Genomic DNA, 19,995 nt, shown 5'->3' with positions numbered 1-19,995 from the left:
TATCTCGAAGTCCATCCATACTGTCGCAAATGGCAGTATTTTATCTCTTCTTATGGCTGAGTAATATTCCATTGTACATATGTACCACAGCTTCTTTAGCCAATCATCTATTGTAGGAGATTTTGGTTGCTTCCATATTCTAGCCACTTTGAATAATGCTGCTATGAACATCACTGTGCAAACATCTTTTTGGATATGGGTTTTCAAGTCTTTGGGGTAAATCCCCAGTAGGGAGATTGCTCGATCATATGGTAGATCAATTCTTAGTTTTTCTGGAACCTCCATACTGTTTTCCAGAGTGCCTGTACCAATTTGCAGTCTCACCAGCAGTGTATGAGGGTTCCTTTTACTCCATATCCTTTCCAAAATTTGTTATTACTTGTTCTGTTGATTATAGCTATTCTAACAGTTGTGAGATGGTATCTCATTGTTGTTTTGATTTGCAATTTCCTAATAGCTAGCGATGTTGAGCATCTTTTCAAATATTCATTGGCCATTTGTATGTCCTCTAGGGAGAGGTGTCCGTTCAGGTCCTCTGCCCATTTTTTGATTGAATTGTTTGTTTTTTAGTAGTTATTGAGTCATATGCGTTCTTTGCATATTTTGGATATTAGGCCCTTATGGGAGGTTTTGCTTGCAAATATATTTTCCCATCAGGATGGTTGTCTCTACCTTGTTGATGGTTTCTTTCTTTTTCTTTTTCTTTCTTTCTTTTTCTTCTCATTTTTTTTTTTTTTTAGGCAAGGCAACCCTTGGTTGACCTCACTGATTGCAAGGACCTTGTCAGCTTACAATCCCTTAATTTTTATTTTTATTTTTATTTTTTATGCGTATAGCACCTGGTCTTCCTAGGTGGTCTCCCATCCAAGTACTAATCAGGCCTGACTCTGCTTTTGATGGTTTCTTTTGCTGAGCAGAAGCTTTTTAGTTTGATGTAGTCCTATTCATTTATTTTTGCTTTTACTTCCCTTGCTTTTGAGGTCAAATTCATAAAACTCTCTTTAAGTCCAAGGTCCTCGAGTTTAGTTCCTATGTTTTCTTCTACGCATTTTAATGATTCTGGTTTTATATTCAGGTCCATAACCCAGTTCGAGTTAATTTTGATGTGTGGTGATTGACAACAGTCTAGTTTCATTCTTTCACAGGTGTCTTTCCAGTTTTCCAAGCACTATTTATTGAGGAGGTTCTCCTTGCTCCACTGTATATTTTTGGCTTTTTTTGTCAAAAATTATTTGCCCATGTAGCCATGGGTTTACTCTGGATTCTCGATTCTGTTTCACTGGTCTGTGTGTCTGTTTTGCTGTCAATACCATGCCTTTTTGATTACTGTCACTTTGTAGTATAATTTGAAGTTGAGCAGAGTGATGCCTTTAGCCTCGTTCTCTTTTCTCAGGATCGCTTTGGCAATTCGGGGTCTTTTGTGCTTCCATGCAAATCTGATTATTTTGTTTTCTATTCCTTTAAAAAATGCCGATGGGATTTTGATGGGGATTGCATTAAATCTACATAATGCTATAGGTAATAAGATCATTTTAACTATGTTGATTCTTTCAATCCAAGAACACAGAATATCTTTCCATTTCTTTGTATCTTCTTTGATTTCTTTTAATAGGGTCATTATATAGGTCCTTCACATGTTTTGTTAGATTTATTCCTATTTTATTCTTTTTGTTGCAATTGTGAAAGGAATTATTTTGTCCACTTTTTTTCCTAACATTTCATTATTAGCGTATAGGAATGCTATGGATTTTTGAACATTGATTTTCTATCCACAAACTTTACTGTATTTGATTATTGTTTCTGGTAGTGTTCTTGTGGAGCCTTTAGGATTTTCTATATAGAGAAACATGTCATCCGCAAATAGTGAAAGTTTGACTTCTTCGTTTCCTATTTGGATGCCTTTTATATCTTTCTCTTGTCTGATTGCACTCGCTAGGAGCTCCAATGTTATATTGAATAACAAAATGATAGTGGATAGCCTTGCCTTGTTCCTGATCTTAGAGAGAAGGTTTTTAGTTTTTCATCATTAAGTATAATATTGACTGAGGGTTTGTCATAGATGGCCTTTATTATGTTAAGGTACTTTCCTTCTATACTCATTTTGTTAAGTGTTTTGATCATAAATGGATGCTGTATCTTGTTGAAGAAAGCAGACTTTTGCAATGAACTTTGGTATGCAAGAAGTTTATTAGGGATCAATATCTGTGGAAGAGAAGGAGAGGAAGCAAAATTGGGCAAAGAGAGAAGTTAGGTTGTCATAACCAGTCTCAACAAATGTTTTAGCTTAGCCTGCAATTCCAAAACTGAGATGAACTTTCAAAGTTTCCCCTAGTGGGGATGCAGGCTTTGCCAAAGATGGGCATAAAACCTTAGGCGAGGAGGATCTCTAGCCCAAGCAATTTACTCAAGGAGGCTGACAATTGAGGCATGTCTGCTGGCAGCACTCCAGAAACTAACAGAATAAAATCTTCATTTCTCAAGAGAAGACAGGGAGATGCATCACAGCATCCACTGTACACATTAGATCACTCATTCAGCTGCTGCAATTGATGCTGTTTATCTCATATTCATTCAAATCTTTACTCAGCAGCACTATTAATTATTCCTTCACTCTTGATGCCATTGGCAATATTCTTTCTTGCTTTCTCCTACCTTTTTGTCTACTCCTCAGTCTCTTTGGAAGATTTGTTCCTCCTTTATCAGCCATTAAATAAGAGAGTTACTTAAATCTTAGTCATTAATTCTCATATTTTCTTAAACTTTCATGTTTTCTCAAGTGATTTCAACCATGCTCATGGCTTCAATAACCACCTCTAGCCTATATTATACTAATCAAACACTTTATAATACTATGTACCAATTATCATTCTAAGTGTTTTACAAATATTCATTTACACTTAACAACTATAAAAATTATTACATACAGATGAAGAAATGAGTTATGCTAAAGTAAATAGAAGGAAATGGATGGGATCGCCCAAGAGGGCATGTAATTCTGAATAAGTTTTTTACTATTACTAAACCTCGGTATTCTCAGCTATAGAACAGGAATGGCAGTACCTACCTTGTTGGATTAATAAGTCAACAAATATAGAGGATGGTTTTACACAGACACATTTCTGAGAAATTAATAGTTGAAGCAGGCAAAAATAGGAATAGTTATCAAATTTCTAAATAATATAAGCCAGATCAAGCTGTTATATATGTAAATAACTCGCCACTTGTCAGATAGTTCAGATTCTTTTCAAGCATACACAGAATATGTATAAAAATAAATCATATATTAGGGTACAGAGGAAGCCCTAATAGCTCCAAATGATCAATACTATAGAGACTGTTTTCCAAAAATAAATTGATTAAATTATCGATCTACATAATAAAGAATAGCTTTAAATCACTAAGAAACTAAATAATCTATTATTAAATTACCCTTGGATTACAGATGAAATCATAATGGAAATTAAGTGACTTAAATACATTTGTCATAAAATAAGTTTATAAAAACAAATGGGTTAAGCATTCAATCAAAGAAGTATTGAAAAATATGACATCTGGTCTACAGCCATGCCATCCTGAAAGCACCTGATCTCCTCTGATCTTGGAAGCTAAGCAGAGTTGGGCATGGTTAGTACTTGGATGGGAGACCACCCCAAAATATCTGGTGCTGTAGGCATTAAAAAAGAAAGAAAAACGTGGTGTCTGAGAATTGCTTGGTGGTGTAGGGAAGTATTGATGGATTGGGGTTGGAAACCTAATTTAGCTGGTGCCAGTGAAGTTGGATTTGCTAGAATGATCCTGATTAATGGAAACATGTGGTTTTTGAAGAGAATGGATAAAAGAGTGGGAGATAAGGAACCTTTGATCACTGGAAGTCTACGTAGTCATCCATGATATGAAACTGCAACTGCTCTGAAATCAGTTACTAAAAGTAAAAGTTACCAATGGAATTTAGAAATGGTAGTAGACCCAACTCTGGAGTTGACTTACATTGCAGAGATGGTTAGAAAGAAGAGTCGAAGTCTGGAAATGCATTAACTAACATGGATAAGGGAGAGGGTGTTAAGGGTGGAAAATTTTCAAATGGCCAACTTCTGCTTCCATTGTTTAAAGTTAAACAGGCTGTAGTTCTAGGAGATATTCTGTGTAAAGATATGTTAATGGCCAGCCTCTGCTTCTGTAAACCTGCTTGCTTGCTAGAGGGTGTTTGGGGGCTTTTCAAACTATTCCTTCTAGAGGCTCTGGGCTGATCCTCTAGTGGGGAGAGTCAGTCGTTGGCCGGCTAATAAAGGCTGATAATTAATCTCAATTGGCTCCATGGATCTTAAATTTGATCGCACCACAAGAGGACGAATGGCAATGCTAGCTTCCCCATCCTCGTCTCCATGGCTTTTTATTCTCCTTCTCACAAAGCTGGTAGTGATTACAGATTACAGCCAACTCCCAAATTCAGCCTCAAGGCCACCACTGTGTTATCACCCACTCCCTCTCCTTTTCTTATCCTTGTGCCTAGAGCAAGAAGTCCCAGAATAAGTAAGGCGTGTGCACCCTTCTTGGAGTGTGACCTTGTTGCTCCAAGCACCAGGCATCCTGCCAGGACTTCAGGCATCTCTCACAACAACTTATTGTATATAGAAGGAAATGCAAAACAAGAAGCATGGTAAATATATAATTCCCTGGTAATCGTTATCTGTAATAGCTGAAATAAAAAAAAAAATACTGAAACTAAAAGAAAATGCGGGTTTGGGCCTTGATACTGAATCAAGCTCAGATTTGCGTCCATCTGATCTTCTATCAGCCACAAAGCCACTTAGGAAGGGAAAAATTATGCAGGAGCAACAGTAAGTACCTCTAAGACCTCTGGTCATCAAGAAGGTATTTAATGTAGGGGGAGAGCAAAACCAAGGACTGTCTAAAACTAGAGGATATAGTGTGAAGGAGCTGGTTCATTTTATGGATTGATAAAGAAACTTACCTAAAATAGATTGTGAGAGTAACCAATCTGGGGGCTGTGTCTTTAGTTTTGGATGCTGCAGAATGGAAGAGCAAGTTTGAACTGAAATAGTTCCCAAAAGAATATCCAGCTGGAGGACTGGATAAAAAAAAAAGACACTGTAACACGTGTTTATCCTGAGAAGGGGGACTTCCCACCTCCCCTGTAAATGCCAAATCAACACCCCAAATGAAGCAGCCATGTGGGACTGGCTTTATGATGACCAGGATATCCACCTGCTGAATATGCCCATTAAACGAATAATAGGAAATGCTGTGATGAAGGGAGTTCGTGTCACGTGGGCACCCCATGCAACTTTACTGATACAAAATTGAACGTTTTGAAAAGGCTTATAAGATTTGCCATCTCCCCACATGGGTCTTACTGATAACAAGAACAGTAAAATAATTGAGAAAATGAGAAAAGACAAAGGAGTCAAGGGACTAAACCCAGCAGAGTCGAAGTCTTCTGATGAAAAAAGGTTGAATAAAATGGACAGTAATGGAGATGAGACGAAGGTGTTGATGCAGCACCACCAGAGGCTGTGTGGACCAGTGGGAACCGCTATTGGTTCCCACAAATTAAAAAGCCCCAAACAAGTCTGCTTCATTTACCCCAGTTTGGAGGAATTTAAAGAGCCGTAAGGCAAAGATTGCAATGATGAATCTGACTAGGGATCCCCTGGGGTGATGATTAGAAAGATTAATCAAGGTAGAGATTGACGTAGAGGCCAGAGTCTTATGGCTCCAACCCCCAGCCAGGAATCCAAGGCCACATGCACAAATTGGGTAAAATTTCCAGGGGAAGAAGAAACTTTTCTGGGACTCCTTGATACCAGAGTCCAATACACTGTGATTTGAAACCTGTTGATGAAGTCTTAACAGGAGCTAAGTTTAGATTTAGAGGATATGTAGATGTAACAGTTGGTGGAATTAAGGTGAAATTTTGGATGGTCAGTGTTTTTTTTTTTTTAACAGATTTTGTGTGAGGTGCCCATGTCTCCTTTACCAGAATGCATCATTGAGATGGATACTATGTCTGAGTAGTGATTGCTTCACCTAACTAAAATTGTGAAACAGAAAGCATATAAGTCCACCTTCAGACCAGTTTTGAGCATGACTCACACAGGTTGTTAACGAAAGTAATATAGAACACATGGCAGACAAAAAGAGATTACTCCTTTAATTAATTAATTAGTTAATTAATGAGTTGGAAGCTGGAATGCAAGTACCAATAAATTTGCTGTACAATAGCCCTGTGGGACCTGTGAAAAAGACAGATGGCTCAAGGAGACTAACAGTAGACTATTGAGGCTTAAATAAAATTGTGGTGCTCATAGCCTCAGCAGTTGTGAATATGGTCTCGACCATACAGATAATACAGCAGGTAAAGAAGGCTGGTACTCAGTGACTGACCTTACACATGCTTTCTTCTCTATCTAGATCTCAGGAAAGAGCCAACTACAGTTTGCCTTCATGTGGGAAGGATTCCAGTTTACTTTTACTGTCCTAACACAGGGTTATTTGAACACACCAGTTTATTGTCATTATTTGGTAGGAAGGGATTTGGACTTGATGCAGATCTCAAATATAGTAATACACTATCCTGATGATATTGCGATAGTTTCAGAAACTGGAGAGTGGGCTAGGACTGATATGAATGCAATGGTGACACAAATGACCAACGAAGTTAATAAATCCAGGAAAGATCCAAGGGCTTGTGCCTGCACAAACAGTAAAATTCTTAGGAATACGTGGGCAGGAACCACCCAGGATATTCTACAAGCAACCAAAAATAAACTGCTATCGCTACCCAACTCTAGGACCAAACAAGAAAATTGGTGTTTGGTCGGTTTACTTGGATTTTGGAGAATGCATATTTCATATTTGAGGATTCTGCTAGCTTCCATCTGTAAGACAACCTAAAAGGAAGAGATATTTGAATGGGAACCTGAACAAAAGCAGGCCCTGTTTGAATTACAAAAGGCAGTAGCTCTCTCAATGCCTTTGGGCCTTCATGACCCAGACATAGTTTTGGAAGTGTCTACCACCCATACTCACGCAGAATGATGTTTATGGCAAAAAACCAACAAGTGGCCATTGGGATTTTTGACCACGAAATTCCCAGATGCTGTCACCTGTTACACACCATTTGAAAGACAATTATTAGCCTGCTATTGTACATTAATTGAGGCTGCCTCAATAATTGAAGGACATAAAATAATCGTGAAACCCAAGATACCAATGACTTGGGTGGCATCAGAGAAATATTCTAATAAGGAAGGCAGTCCCCAGATGAGTTTCCTAATAAAATGAAAATGATTGATGTAGGAGCTTGCTGATGCAAGAGGAACTCATCATATCAACAAGCAAGTAGCCTTTTGTCCTCTAGGACTGACAATGAAGCCACGCGAGGAGCAGTTTAAAACAGCTGTCATGTAGACAGTGTCCCATGAGCAGTTCTCAAGTGAATAATAAAGAACTGCTTGGTTTACAGATGGCAGTTCCAAGATAAATAGACAATATCCCATTTGGAAAGCTGCCACATTAAGATCAGCAAATAGCAAGACTCTGATTGAGGAAGACAAGAATAAATCAACTCGAGTGGGATAAATTGTATGGTGTTTTCTTAGAAATGATGGAAGAATTAAACAATGGTAAAAGCTCCTATATTTTGGTTTTTACTGACCGTGGGCCATAGCCAATGGCCTGGCCATAGGGTCAGGTAGATGTGCAATAAAAAAGGGATTAAAGGGATGTTCATATGGGGTATGATCCTATAGAAATCTGAGAATTTAAAAGGCGAATTAAAATAGGGCATGTTGATGCCCATCAGAACCCCCTTCCAGGTTAACAAAGGTGACTGGAACCACCTTTTTGTGCATTCTCTTGAGGTGGCCACCTGGGTCCATGAAATGAGTGGACATGGAGTGGAAGACTGCAGCCACGCATAGATGAGCTGAATCTAGATATATTCCTGTTGCACCCTGCGAGGCACAAAGTGTGAACTATTCCGTCTGCCAGCAAAAGGCACAGAGACTGAAGATGGCTGTGAGGAAAATTCCCCAGAAAGGAAGACCCCCACATAACTAGCAAGTGAATTACATTGGACCAATGCCAGTAGCCCCAGGGCAATATAAATAGATCCAAACAGGAATAGACACTTACTCCGAAATGAGCTTTGCATACCACAGCTTTGCAGTGGTCCCCAAACCAGGGATGCAACTGCAGGTGCAGGGAGCAGAGATGATTCCTAAGCAAGAAACCATAACTATCCCTTTAAATCTTTATGTCAGAATTCCTGAAGACTTGATAGGGTGGATTGGGCCTTCACTCTAAATGGTGAGATTGGGGCTGAGAGTGAAAGCTGCTGTGTTGCAGCAGTCAGGACAGCCCACTAGTTCTGTACCTGTATAACCCTTCCCTATAAGAATGGGAATGGACCAGATGCCATAAAGGGTGAAGCCATATGATTGCCAAGACCACCCCTGCTTTTGGAACCTGACAAGGCTGAATGGCAGCTTGCAAATCTGAGTTATAACCTGGGAGACATTTTCATATGATATGATGATTGACTGGACAAGTATTAATGACTAAATTAGATTCTCTCATTTTGACTTATATAATTGTTTTGTGAGGGATTCATGTTCAAAGACCAGAGTGTGGTCTGCAATATTATGATTTATAAGATATTTGGTCTTTATCCAGAGTTTCTGGCTCACAGCTGCCAAAACTATGAATTTCCTAAATGTTGAGTCTTTTGTTAGTGAAGTGACATTTGGACCCCATCCAAGGATAAGGGCTGGTCGTGAGGAGAACCAACCATATGATTAGAGGTTTGGAACTTTCTGGCCCCTGACACCAACCTCCAGGGAGATGTGGGGCTGCAAATTGAGTTCAATTGCTAATGGCCAATGACTTAAGTCAATTGTGACTATGTAATGAAACCTCCATAAGAACTCAGAAGGACAGCTTGCTGGTTTCTTTTTTTTGCATGCTTCTATGTTGGGAAATCAGAATAGTTTTAAGTGCCACAATGCTGGGCTCCAAGCTACACAAGGACAGAAGCTCCTTTGATCAGGACCCATTGCATATAGGTTTAATGTAATTTCAAATCCACTTGTTTATGACTTAAGTGTGGTATTTTAATCCACTTGTTTATCACAAAGAAACAAAAGTTGCATAGATATAAGTATGAAGTAAGTTTTACCAGGATGTCATTCTACCTCTGTTGTCACTGTTAAGCAGTCAGCAGCCCAGAAGCTGAGGGCCTCTGTGTGTGTGGCTTATTGATAAGAAAGTATGGAGAAGCAATAATGGCAAGGGGATATTTAGATTATAAATACTGAGTTTGTGAAGACTACTTGAGAGTTTTGGTTTAAGTAAGGTGACTTCACTAACCTAAAAATTCTCAAAAGACCACTGGGGCATTTGTTTTTGTCTTAGCAAGGCACTCTTCCTGGACAGTGGTGATAAACCAAGCAGTGGCCCTGTGAAAGAGGCCATCACACCCTCCAACGCTTGCATCTTCATTCCTTAGCAACGTACTCTAGCAACAGAGTACTTTTACTTTTGCACTGGCAGCCGGAAATCAGCTCTTTGGTTGGTCTATGATTGCAAAGTGCCTACTCATATAAAAAGGTACACCTCATATTAAATTTGGACTTTATCCCTCTCATTTCTCCTAGCCTTAAGCAATAGAATAATTAATCTGTCATTTATTTTGGAATATATTATTTCTTTATTTGGCTTCTTAAGAGATATTATGTATGCTATTGGCTTGTGAAATAATTGTAATTCCCACAGCAAGCCTATGCTAAATTGTTGGCAAAGACAAAATCAGTCTTTAAGCATAACTTTTGCTGCCTCCTCAAAGAGAACATAAACAGGACCTTAACTTATGTATCACTTGATCTGTCTGATTCATATTCTTTAATATCTTTTGAAATAAATCAATAATGTAGGAGTAAATGGGTTTTCTTAAAATCTGTGAGCTGTTCTTGCAAGTTAATTAAGCCCAAGTAGGTTGTGAGGACCTCTAATTTATAGCAGTTCGTTCAGAAGTATGGGTAACAACCTGGGCTTGCGATTGCCATCCTAAATTGGAAGGGGTCATTGGAACCTCCAATCTGTTTCTGGTAAGCATAGGTAACAACCCAGGTTTACAACGGGTGTCTGAAGTGGAGGGCAGTCTTGTGGGACTTAGCCCTTTATCTGTGGAATCTGATTCTGTCTCCAGGTAGATAGTGTCAAAATCGAATTGAATTTTCAGACACCTTGATGGTGTCCAAGAATTGCTTGTTGACCTATACAAACACATTGGAACTGGGAAGGTAATTTACACACACACACACACGCACACGCACACGCATGCATGCATGTATATGTTTATTTATAGGAATAAGAGTTAGGAAAACATAAGCCACTCCATTCTGGACAGAACTAGTTTTCTTAAGTGCCCATTAATTCTTTAATTTCAATATTTGTAATTTTCCTTCCTACGATATCTAGCTCCTTTTCCATTGTTTGATTGTTTGTGGCTTTTCGATACATGTTTATGTTCTTAATTTTAATCTTATTCTGTAAACAAAGTAATCACTTTTCCTTTATAGCTTGACTCTGTATCTAAAATCATTGAGGAACTTATTCTTTTATCCATTGTTCGTAGTTATGATTTCTGAATGTAAGATCATATTTCTTAGAATTTTGTGTTAGAATCCTTTTAGTTGCATTTCTTGTTATAAAATTTGCATTTGCTTTGTAAAGTGAAGTATTTGTTTTTATCAAAGTATTACTTATATATAATAACCTATAGAAATCTTAAGTGTGCAACTCAGAAAATTTTACTTATGTATGCATACGTGTAGAACATTTTCTGTACTTTAGTAGACTACATCTTGTATCTTACCACTCAATAGCCCACCACTAAGGATAAGCAATATTCAGACTTTTATTGTTATGCATTAGTTTTGCTGGTTCATTTCTTTTTTTCTATACAATTTTCGATCACATAACACCATAATTAATTTATTTATTTATACTAATAATGATGAATGTGTTCTTTCTAGTTATTTGCATTTTCTTTTGCCAGTCTTTTAGGGAAGCTGCCCACGTTAGAGTCCTTTTAATTCTTTGCTTGAAATATTTAAGAACATGTCACTAGTGTAAGTTTGAGTGTGACTTTAAATTTCCCTTCACCAGTGACAAAGTTAAAACAGGGAATACTTTTTCCATCTGTTCACTTTCAGTCTGTGTCTGTCTTTTGATCTAAAGTGCATCTCTTTTAGGCAGCATATAGATGGGCCTTTTTATTCTTTTAATCCATTCTGTCACCCTATGTCTTTTGATTTCACTTTTAGTCTATTTAATTATTTATAGGTATGTCCTTATTGCCATTGTATTTGTTTTTTGGTTGATTTTGTTCTGTTTTTTTCTTCTCTTGATCTTTTTCCTTTAGTTTTTTGATTGGATTCCTTTCTCTTTATTATGTTTTTGTGTGTATTTTTCGGTTTGAGGTTACCATGAAGTGTATATGTGTATATATATATCTCCATCTATATCTATAGCAGTCTATTTTAAGATGATAGATATTTAAGTTTAAAGACCTTCTAAAAGTCTGCATTTTTACTTCCCCCTCCCCTCTTTATGTTTTTGACATCATGTTTTGTATCTTTTGTGTATTCCCTGACTTTTAGAGTTAATTTTGCTACTTTCATCTTTGAACCTTCATATTAGCTTATTAAATGGTTGATTTACTGTGTTTATTACTTTCTTCCTTCTTTTTATGTCTGGTTATGACCTTTTCTGCATAAAGAAGACCCTTTAACATTTGTTGTAAAGCTGTTTTAGAGTGGTAAACTCCTTTAGTTTTTGCTTGTTTGAGAAAATCTTTATCTCTTCTTCAATTTTGAGTGATAACCTTGCCAGACATAGTATTCTAGGGTGTAGGCTCCTTTCTTTCAGCACTTTAAATATTTTCTGTCACTCCCTTCTGGTGTGTAAAGTTATTGCTGAGAAATTAGCTGATAGTTTTATAGGGTCTCCTTATATGTGCCTTGTTGTTTTCTTGCTGCCTTCAAGATTGTCTCTCTATCTTTAACTTTTGCCATTTTATTACAATGTCTTGGTGTGGGCCTCTTGGGGTTCATCTTGTTTGGAACTCTTTGTGTTTCCTGGACCTGTATGTCCATTTTCTTTCTTAGATTAGGAAAGTCTTCAGCCATTATTTCTTCAAAATATTTTCTGCCCCTTTCTCTCTTTTCTCCTTCTGGAGTCTCTATAATGCAAATGTTTGAGTGCTTGATGTTGTCCCAGCCAGAAATCTCTTATATTATCCTCGTTTTTTAAAAATTCTTTTTTAATTTTGCTGTTCTCATTGGGTGATTTCCACTATTCTGTTTTCCAGATTGCTAATCCATTCTTCTGTATTAACTAATTGCTGTTGAGTCCTTCTATGTATTCTTCATTTCTGATTGGTTCTTTATTACATCATTTTGTTTGACTTTCTGTGTTTGTTTCTATGAATTAGATAATATAGCTCTCTCTCTCTCAATCTTGAAAAAGTGGTCTCTGTGTATACTGTGTGCTGGATGGTTTTTGCAGGACAGCTGTAGTCAGGGTGGCCATGTGCAGTGCCTGCTGTGCCACCTGGCCAGCAGTGGGTTCTGGGCAGAGATGATTAGTGTTTAAGCACATGGGGTAGCTCTCTGTTGTTTTGGCTGTCCAAGGACAGAACAAAGCCAATTTTGGGCAGCCGGATGTATGTGCGTTCTCTTGACCATCTGATACAGGTAGAATGGTTTGATGTGAGTCACAATGCCCCACTAGTTCCACACTTTCTCTGGCTAGGGCAGATCCTTGTGTGCATGCAGCAGTGCCACACTATCTCTGCACTTTCTCTGGATAGGGCAGCCTTGTATGTGGGTACTGAAAAGCTTTGCTATTTCTGCACTCTACCAAGGAGGGGAGGCTGGGGACATGCTACAGCAGTCCTGCAGGTCAGAGAACCTGGATAAAGCTCTTGCCTCTATCCAAGTGCAGGGGAAATATAAACAATGGTGCTTACTGGTTCCTCCAGTCCTGGGGAGTTCCCTCAGTTCCTAGAGAGCTCTCATAGATCCTCAAACTCCTCTATATGGGGTCTCTCTCTCTCTCCCATATCTTGTGTAGAAGCTGTTCAATTGTCCCTCAGTTGTTACTCAGGAGGAATTACTCTAAATATAGTTGTACATTCAGTGTGTTCTTGAGAGAGGGCAAGCTCTGCATCCTCTTATGCTGCCAGTCCTATCTGATTGTAGTTTTGATTTTCATCTCCCTAAAAGACTGATAATGTTGAACATCTTTTCATGTGCTGACTGAGCATTCATATACCTTCTTTGGAGAAATATCTATTCAAGTCCTTTGCCAATTTGTAATTTTTTTTTTTAATTGGTGAGTTCTATGTTCTGAATATAAATTCCTTGTTAGACATATAACTTGAAAATATTTCCTTCCATTCAGTAGGTTGCCTTTTTTGCTTTCTGTTCTTTGTTCTTTTAGGTGGTGACAGTCAGGTGCAGCCACAAGAAGGGGCACAGGAGAGGCTCAGGAAAACAGTGTGTTATATTCACATTCCTGGAGAGACAAAATCACTGCATGTTAGGTTACACAGGGGGAGCACCAAGGGAGCAGACTCAACAAGCAGGTGAGGAGCTGAGAGAAAGAGACAACTTGTGGACAAATACCTTTATTGGGGATCTTGAGTCAGGGGCCAACCTTATCACACTGGTTATCTGGGCAGGGTACTCACAGCCTGTTTATTGGGATGTTGAGGCAGTAGCAAAACATGTTTAAAATTGCAGTACAATCAATCTTGTGATGCCTCAACATCATTAACAATATTAACTGGGATGGATAATGCTTGCCACCTAGGTTGTGGAGATGTTAAAAGGTAAATGGAAGAACTTGACTTTGCCACTAAAGGCAAATTTTGATTAAAGTGACAATTGGGAAGAGTCCTATTAGTTATAAGGGTTTGGTACCCAGTTCCAATGCCCAGGTCTGGACAGTAGGGGAGTAAAGTGAGCCCCTTGGTCAGAATCAATGATATCCAGAACACTAAAGGATCTAAAATGATCTTTGTGAGGTTAGTGACAGTGGTCTCCTTTGTGACATGCCAAATGGGGAATGCTAGTCAATTATAGTAAGGGCATACTTGTTGGCACTTGTGGTTGGAAAGAGACCAATATAAACAATGTGCCATTGGGAGAAAAGACAGTTACCCCATGGAAAAGATCTCCACTGTGGAACATGTCAGTGTTTAGTTTTGGAACATAAGTCACAGTTGCCACCCATTGTCGTGGCCACAGAAAATGTCAGAGGAGTGTACTGTTTATGGTCCCATTTGACGAGAACGCACATGGCCCAATGCCCAGAAGTTCTATGTGCTGAAATTGCCAGCAGGTATGAAAACAAGAAGGGTCCAAGGAGGCAGCTGAGGTAGCTAGTGAATGTGTTAATCTTAGATAACTGGTTTGCTGTGTCGTTCAAATGTGCCTCTAAAGTATCATATCATGTATGTGTCATGTTTGACAAAAATGGGAATGGGCAATGTTTCCAACTCTTTCCAAATGTGGAATCCTCAGAGGAGTTGGCCTTGTATTAATTCAGAAATCATTTTTCTGCCATTGGCCTGACTAAACATAGGCCATTTGCAACCTCCCATGAATCAATTAAGATCCGGACATGGGGAAACTGCCTAGCAAAGAGAATCCTGTGGTGTCAAATGCACCACTTTCAACTCTGCAAGCTAGGCAGATCCACAGACGTTGTCCTTAGTCAGAGAGGTATTTAAGAGCATGTGACAGGCTGTGGTTCTCCAGCAGGCGGCATCACGTACAGTGGTGGTGCTTCCATCAGTGAACTACACTCACTTCCATTCCATATCAGACAGTTGGTCCCGAGGGGTTACCCACATCACCATAAGAGGAAGCAATGGAGTCATCATTGCCATCTCCAGGACCATGTGCAGGAGGCTGAGCATGGGGGAAGCCACATTCTTCTGCTACTAGGAAAGGCCCTGTTTATCAGGATTAATGACTAGAGGTTCCATTTCCACTTAAGTAAAGATGCTTCCATGGCCCGGCAAATGGTCTATCTGGAGAATGTCGCACGTTCGCTTTATAAAAATATGTATTCTGCTGATCTTGGGTGAATATGTTAGGTCTAGTTCATTTATGATGTTCTTCAAATCTTATTTCCTGACTTATTTTCTGTGTAGTTGATCTACCCATTAATTGAAAGTGGAGTATCTGGTTATTATTGTAGAATTATCTATTTTTTCCTTCAATTCTGTTAATTTTTGCTTCATATATATTGGAGGTCTGTCAAAAGTACAGAAAAGTTTATAAATTTCATATCTTCTTGCTGTATTGATCCTTTTATTAATACATAGTGTCTTTGTCTCTTGGAATATTTTTTAATTTAAAGTTCATTTTGTCTGATATTAAAGACACCCACACTCTTGGTTGCTATTTGCATGAACTAAATATTTTTATCCTTTCACTTTCAACCTATTTGTGTCATTGGATCTAAAGTCAGTCTCTTGTAAACAGCAAACACTTGCATCATTTTCTAAAAACTTTATTCTGCCAATCTGTCTTTTGATTAGAGTTTAATACATTCACATTTAAAGTAGTTACTTAAAAGGAGGAAGCTAACTTCTGCCATTTTATCTTCTATATGATTAGTTCTACCAGTTCCTTGGAGTCTTTAGGGTTTGCCATATGTAAGATCATGTCATTTGCAAATAGGCACAGTTTTACTTCTTTCCTTTTGACCCGAATACTTTTTTCCCCCCACGTAATTGCTCTGGCTAGGATTTCCAGTACCGTGTTGAATATAGTGGTGAGAATGAGTATCCTTGTCTTGGTCTTAATCTTAGAGGAAAAATTTTTAGCTTTTTGCAGTTGAATTTGACACTAGCTGTGGGTTTGTCATATATGGCCTTTATTATGTTTAGGTACATTCAATCTATCCATAATTTGAGAGCTTTCATAATAAAAAGATGATGAATTTTGTCAAATGCTTTTGCTGCATCTACTGATTACATTAAGAATGGAGGGTAAAAATATATGATCACATCGATTGATTTACATATATCAAACCATCTTGCATCCCAGGGATAAGTTCCATTTTATCACGGTATAAAATCCTTTTAATGGACTCTCAAATTTGGTTGGCTAGCATTATGTTGAGGATTGGCATCAATGTCCACCAGGTACACTGGCCTCTAATTTTCTTGTATCCTCGTCTATCTTTGGTATTGAGGTAATGCTGGCTTTGTAAGAGTTTGGGCATGCTCCCTCCACTTCAATTTTTAGAAGAGTTTGAGAAGTATTGGTATTAATTGTTCTTTAAATGTTTGGTAGAATTTACCAATAAAGTCATCTCATTATGTTTTTTCTTATTGGGAGGTTTTTGATTATTGCTTCAATCTGACTCATTACTGGTGTGCTCAGATTTTCTAATTTTTCATGATTCAGTCTTGATGAATTGTATTTTCTAGGAAATTACCTATTTCTTCTAGGTCATCTAATTTGTTAGCATAATTGTTCATAGTAATCTCATGATCCTTTGTATTTCTCTGATATTAATGGTAATGTCCCCCTTTTTTGCTTATTTTTTTTTATTTGAGTCATCTTTTCTTTTCTCACTTAGCTAGCTAAAGGTTTGTCAATTTTGTATATCTTAAAAGAAAAAACCCACAATTCCACTTTGTAAGGTATATGTCTAATTAGTAGATTGTACACCTGAAACTAATATAAAATAATATCGAGTTTCAACTCTAATTGAAAAATAAAATAAAAAAAGATGAAAACCCAACTCTTTGTTTTGTTGATCTTTTCATTTTTTTCATACTCTATTTCATTTATTTCTGCTCTAATCTTTATTATTTCCTTCCTTCTGCTACCTTTGGGCATCATTTGTCTAATGGTGATGAACTCCCTCACCCTTTGTTTGTTTAGGAAAGTCGTTAGCTCTCTTATTTCTGAAGGACAAATCAGGTAAAATATCCTTGTTGGGCATTTTTCCCCAACTATGACTATATCATCCCACTTTCTCCTAGCCTGCAAGGTTTCTGCTGGGAAATCTGATCATAGTTGTATGGCGGGTTCCCTTGTATAATGACACCTTTTTTCCTTCTTTGCTTTCAAAGGTCTCATTTTATGTTTGATTTTTGAGTTAGATATACTGTGTTTTGGTGAAGATTTCTTTGAGTGGAGTCTGTTTAGGGACCTTCAAGATTTGTGTACCTGGATGTCAATATCTCTCCCAAATTTGGGAAGTTTTCAGCTATTATTTCTTTAAATAAGCTTTCTTCCTCCTTCTCTTTTGTCTTTTTTTCCTTAGGACTCCTATAATAAGTAATTTGCTCTCATGATCATGTCCCATAATTCTGTAGGCTTTCTTCACCATTTTTCATTGTTGTTTTTTTTTTCTACTCTGAATGGATACTTTAAAGACATTTGTAATCAAGTTCACAGATTCTTTCTTCCAATTGATTATGATGCTGAAGCTTTGTATTGCATTTTTAAAAATTGTTTTCATTGTAGTCTTCAACTCCAGCATTTTTGTATGGTTCTTTTCAATGACTTCTATATTTTTGTTCAACTTCTCTTTTTGTTGAGTATTATTTCCTGAGTTCATTAAGCTGTTTATTTCTGTTTACTTGAAATATCCATGTCCTTCTTCAAGTATGTTTAATTCTTTTACAGATAACTGGTAGATCTCCATTTCTTTTGTATCAGTTACTGGATAATTATTTTGTTCCTTTGGCTGTGTCATGGTTCCTTACTTTTTTGTGTTTCTTGTGGGTTTGTATTGATGTCTGTACATTCGAGAAAGCAATCACCCCTTCTTTTTGGATTGGCTTCAGTGAGGAAAAACTCTCATCTGCAATTAGTTGTGAAAGTACCATTTGGTGGGGTGCAGTTTACAGTTCTGTGGAGGGCATAGTGGCATACTGTTCATGAAGCTTGATCACCTGTAGTCAATATCAGTGAAGACTATGGGAATCCTCAGTGGCCAAGGCTGTAGGTGTTTTTAGTGGCAGTGGCATTGAGAAATGTTGGCCTTAGTGGCAAAGGCTTCTAAGGTCCTCCTGTTCTTTTTGTCTGTAGGAGAAAATTCTAGCCAAGAAGGTGATTTCTGGCACCAGGTCTGGAGCAATGGCATTCTGAGCAGCAGCCAAGCTGGGGTGCTGTGATCAGGAGCATGCATAATAAGTACTGTGGTGCCTGGGGCCTGGGGCCCAGGCACATGTGCTGTTTTGGTGGCATGGGTGTATGAGGTGCAGGCATTGCAAACTATCCAGAGAACTGAAGTCTAGGTATCTGGGACTTGCTGTGGTGATGTAGGCTCTGGGGTGGAGGGTGTAGTAGTGGCATGGGTCCAGGGATGACAGGGTACAGTAGTGGCCTGGGCCTAGGAAACAGGGTGCCATGGCAGTGCAGTTCTAGTGACAGCAGTTTACAATCATCACTCAGTCCTCAAGAAACAGAGCGCAGAACAGCAAAAGTGTGGTCAACAGAGCAGAGGCAGTGAAGCATTAGGGATAGTGGGTCAAAGCCCTGACTGAGGATCCAAGGGGTAGGGAACAGTGCAGCAGCTCTGGTTCCATAGATGGTAAGGTGCAGTGGGAACCCAATCTTGGAAAGTGGGATGCAACAGTGACTAGGACACCAGGGAATATATCTCAGCATAGCCAAAAGCTCGGCCTTGGGGAGAAAATTCAATAACAGGGATTCTGGGGAGCTACATCAGCTGTGTCCAGGGGCCTCTAGGGATCCTTGGTAGCAAAGTCTACAGATGTTCCCTGGTGGTGATGAAGAGTTCTAGATTCCTCCTGTTTCCCTTTTCAGCATGGAGTGAAATCCCTCCAAGGGGATTCCTCTTGGTGCCAAACTGCTTTGGACCAGTGGATGGGGCAAGGCAGGTAAAATGCTTCCTATGCTTGTCTATGCAGTCATCCTCAGATTCTGTGCTTCATAGGGTTTCCACTGCTTCCTTTTTGCAGTCCAGAGCTTTCAGAGAGCTGTTTTTTGCTGCTCTGTCATTCTTTATGTGTTCTTTTTATGAAGGAGTTAAGCATTGGGATCTCCATATACACCATCTTCCTCATGTCACCTAACGAGGTATTTCTTAGGTTGAACTAAGCATTCAGTCTTACAGAACTATCGCAGGCCATTCTTAGGTCTCCTCAGAGGCTATGATACACAGCTTGCCCTATGTTCCTCTTCTGTAGAAGTAAACCTTGCAGTCCCTGTGGTGGTTTACACAGCCATCTAGGAGCTACTTTTCTGTGACCTTCCAAGTAAGTGCTCAGTTTCAAAGAAATGAGATTAACATTGGGTGAAATGTGGAAGCTTTTCTGGTTTAAAAGTCTCATGCTCCTCAGAAGCTTGACATGACTCCATAAGTATACCTTTCAGGATTCCCACAAGAAATTTGCCCAGTTATAAGAATCCCACACTAAAGAAATCCTCAAAATATGGTTTCTCATGAGGTTTTTATAGGTCTCCAAGTTCAGACTCAATTTACAAACCAGGGTTCATTTTAATCATAGTAAAATTTGCTTAATAGCATAGTCGATACATATCATCTTTACCTTATTTCCAGAGCTAGGAAGCTAATTGAAGGTAAAATTCTTATGCAGAAAAGTAAAAAATTTAAGCTTTTATCCACATCCTACCACCCATAATCTTTCATTAACACCTTTAACATAAATAACATATCAATACATTTTATAACCACCAGAATTTTTATCCTTCAATAGTACTTATTAGTCAATATTCCATCTAGCCCTTAACAAATTGGACTTTTCTTTAGCCAATTAGTTTTCATAGTGCTCACAGATTTTATATTCTAGATATCGAATGTAAGTTTAAATCAAGTAACAACACATCAGAACATTTAATAAACCAAACGTGGTGCAGTCATTTTTCATTCTTTGAGTAAGAGCGTTTC

General features: G+C 38.3%; 1 protein-coding gene and 1 pseudogene across 1 annotated transcript in view; one reads left to right on the top strand and one right to left on the bottom strand.

Moving 5' to 3' along the window:
- The first annotated feature begins 3,554 nt into the window (after positions 1-3,554).
- LOC118613021 lies at positions 3,555-3,673 on the top strand (annotated as a pseudogene).
- A 9,720-nt stretch (positions 3,674-13,393) lies between these two features.
- The window catches only part of DRAM2 (DNA damage regulated autophagy modulator 2), a 38,523-nt gene continuing 31,921 nt past the window's right edge, over positions 13,394-19,995 (bottom strand). Inside the window, exon 10 of the mRNA XM_036235088.1 lies at positions 13,394-13,602. Within this exon, the coding sequence (XP_036090981.1) occupies positions 13,573-13,602 (30 nt within the window). The 3' untranslated portion in view covers positions 13,394-13,572. The remainder of the gene's footprint in view (positions 13,603-19,995) is intronic.

This window comes from Rousettus aegyptiacus, unplaced genomic scaffold (assembly GCF_014176215.1).
Source record: "Rousettus aegyptiacus isolate mRouAeg1 unplaced genomic scaffold, mRouAeg1.p scaffold_m13_p_17, whole genome shotgun sequence".
Lineage (NCBI taxonomy): Eukaryota > Metazoa > Chordata > Mammalia > Chiroptera > Pteropodidae > Rousettus > Rousettus aegyptiacus.
The sequence above is the reverse complement of the archived record's forward strand: the minus strand, read 5'-3'. Positions and strand labels throughout refer to the sequence as shown.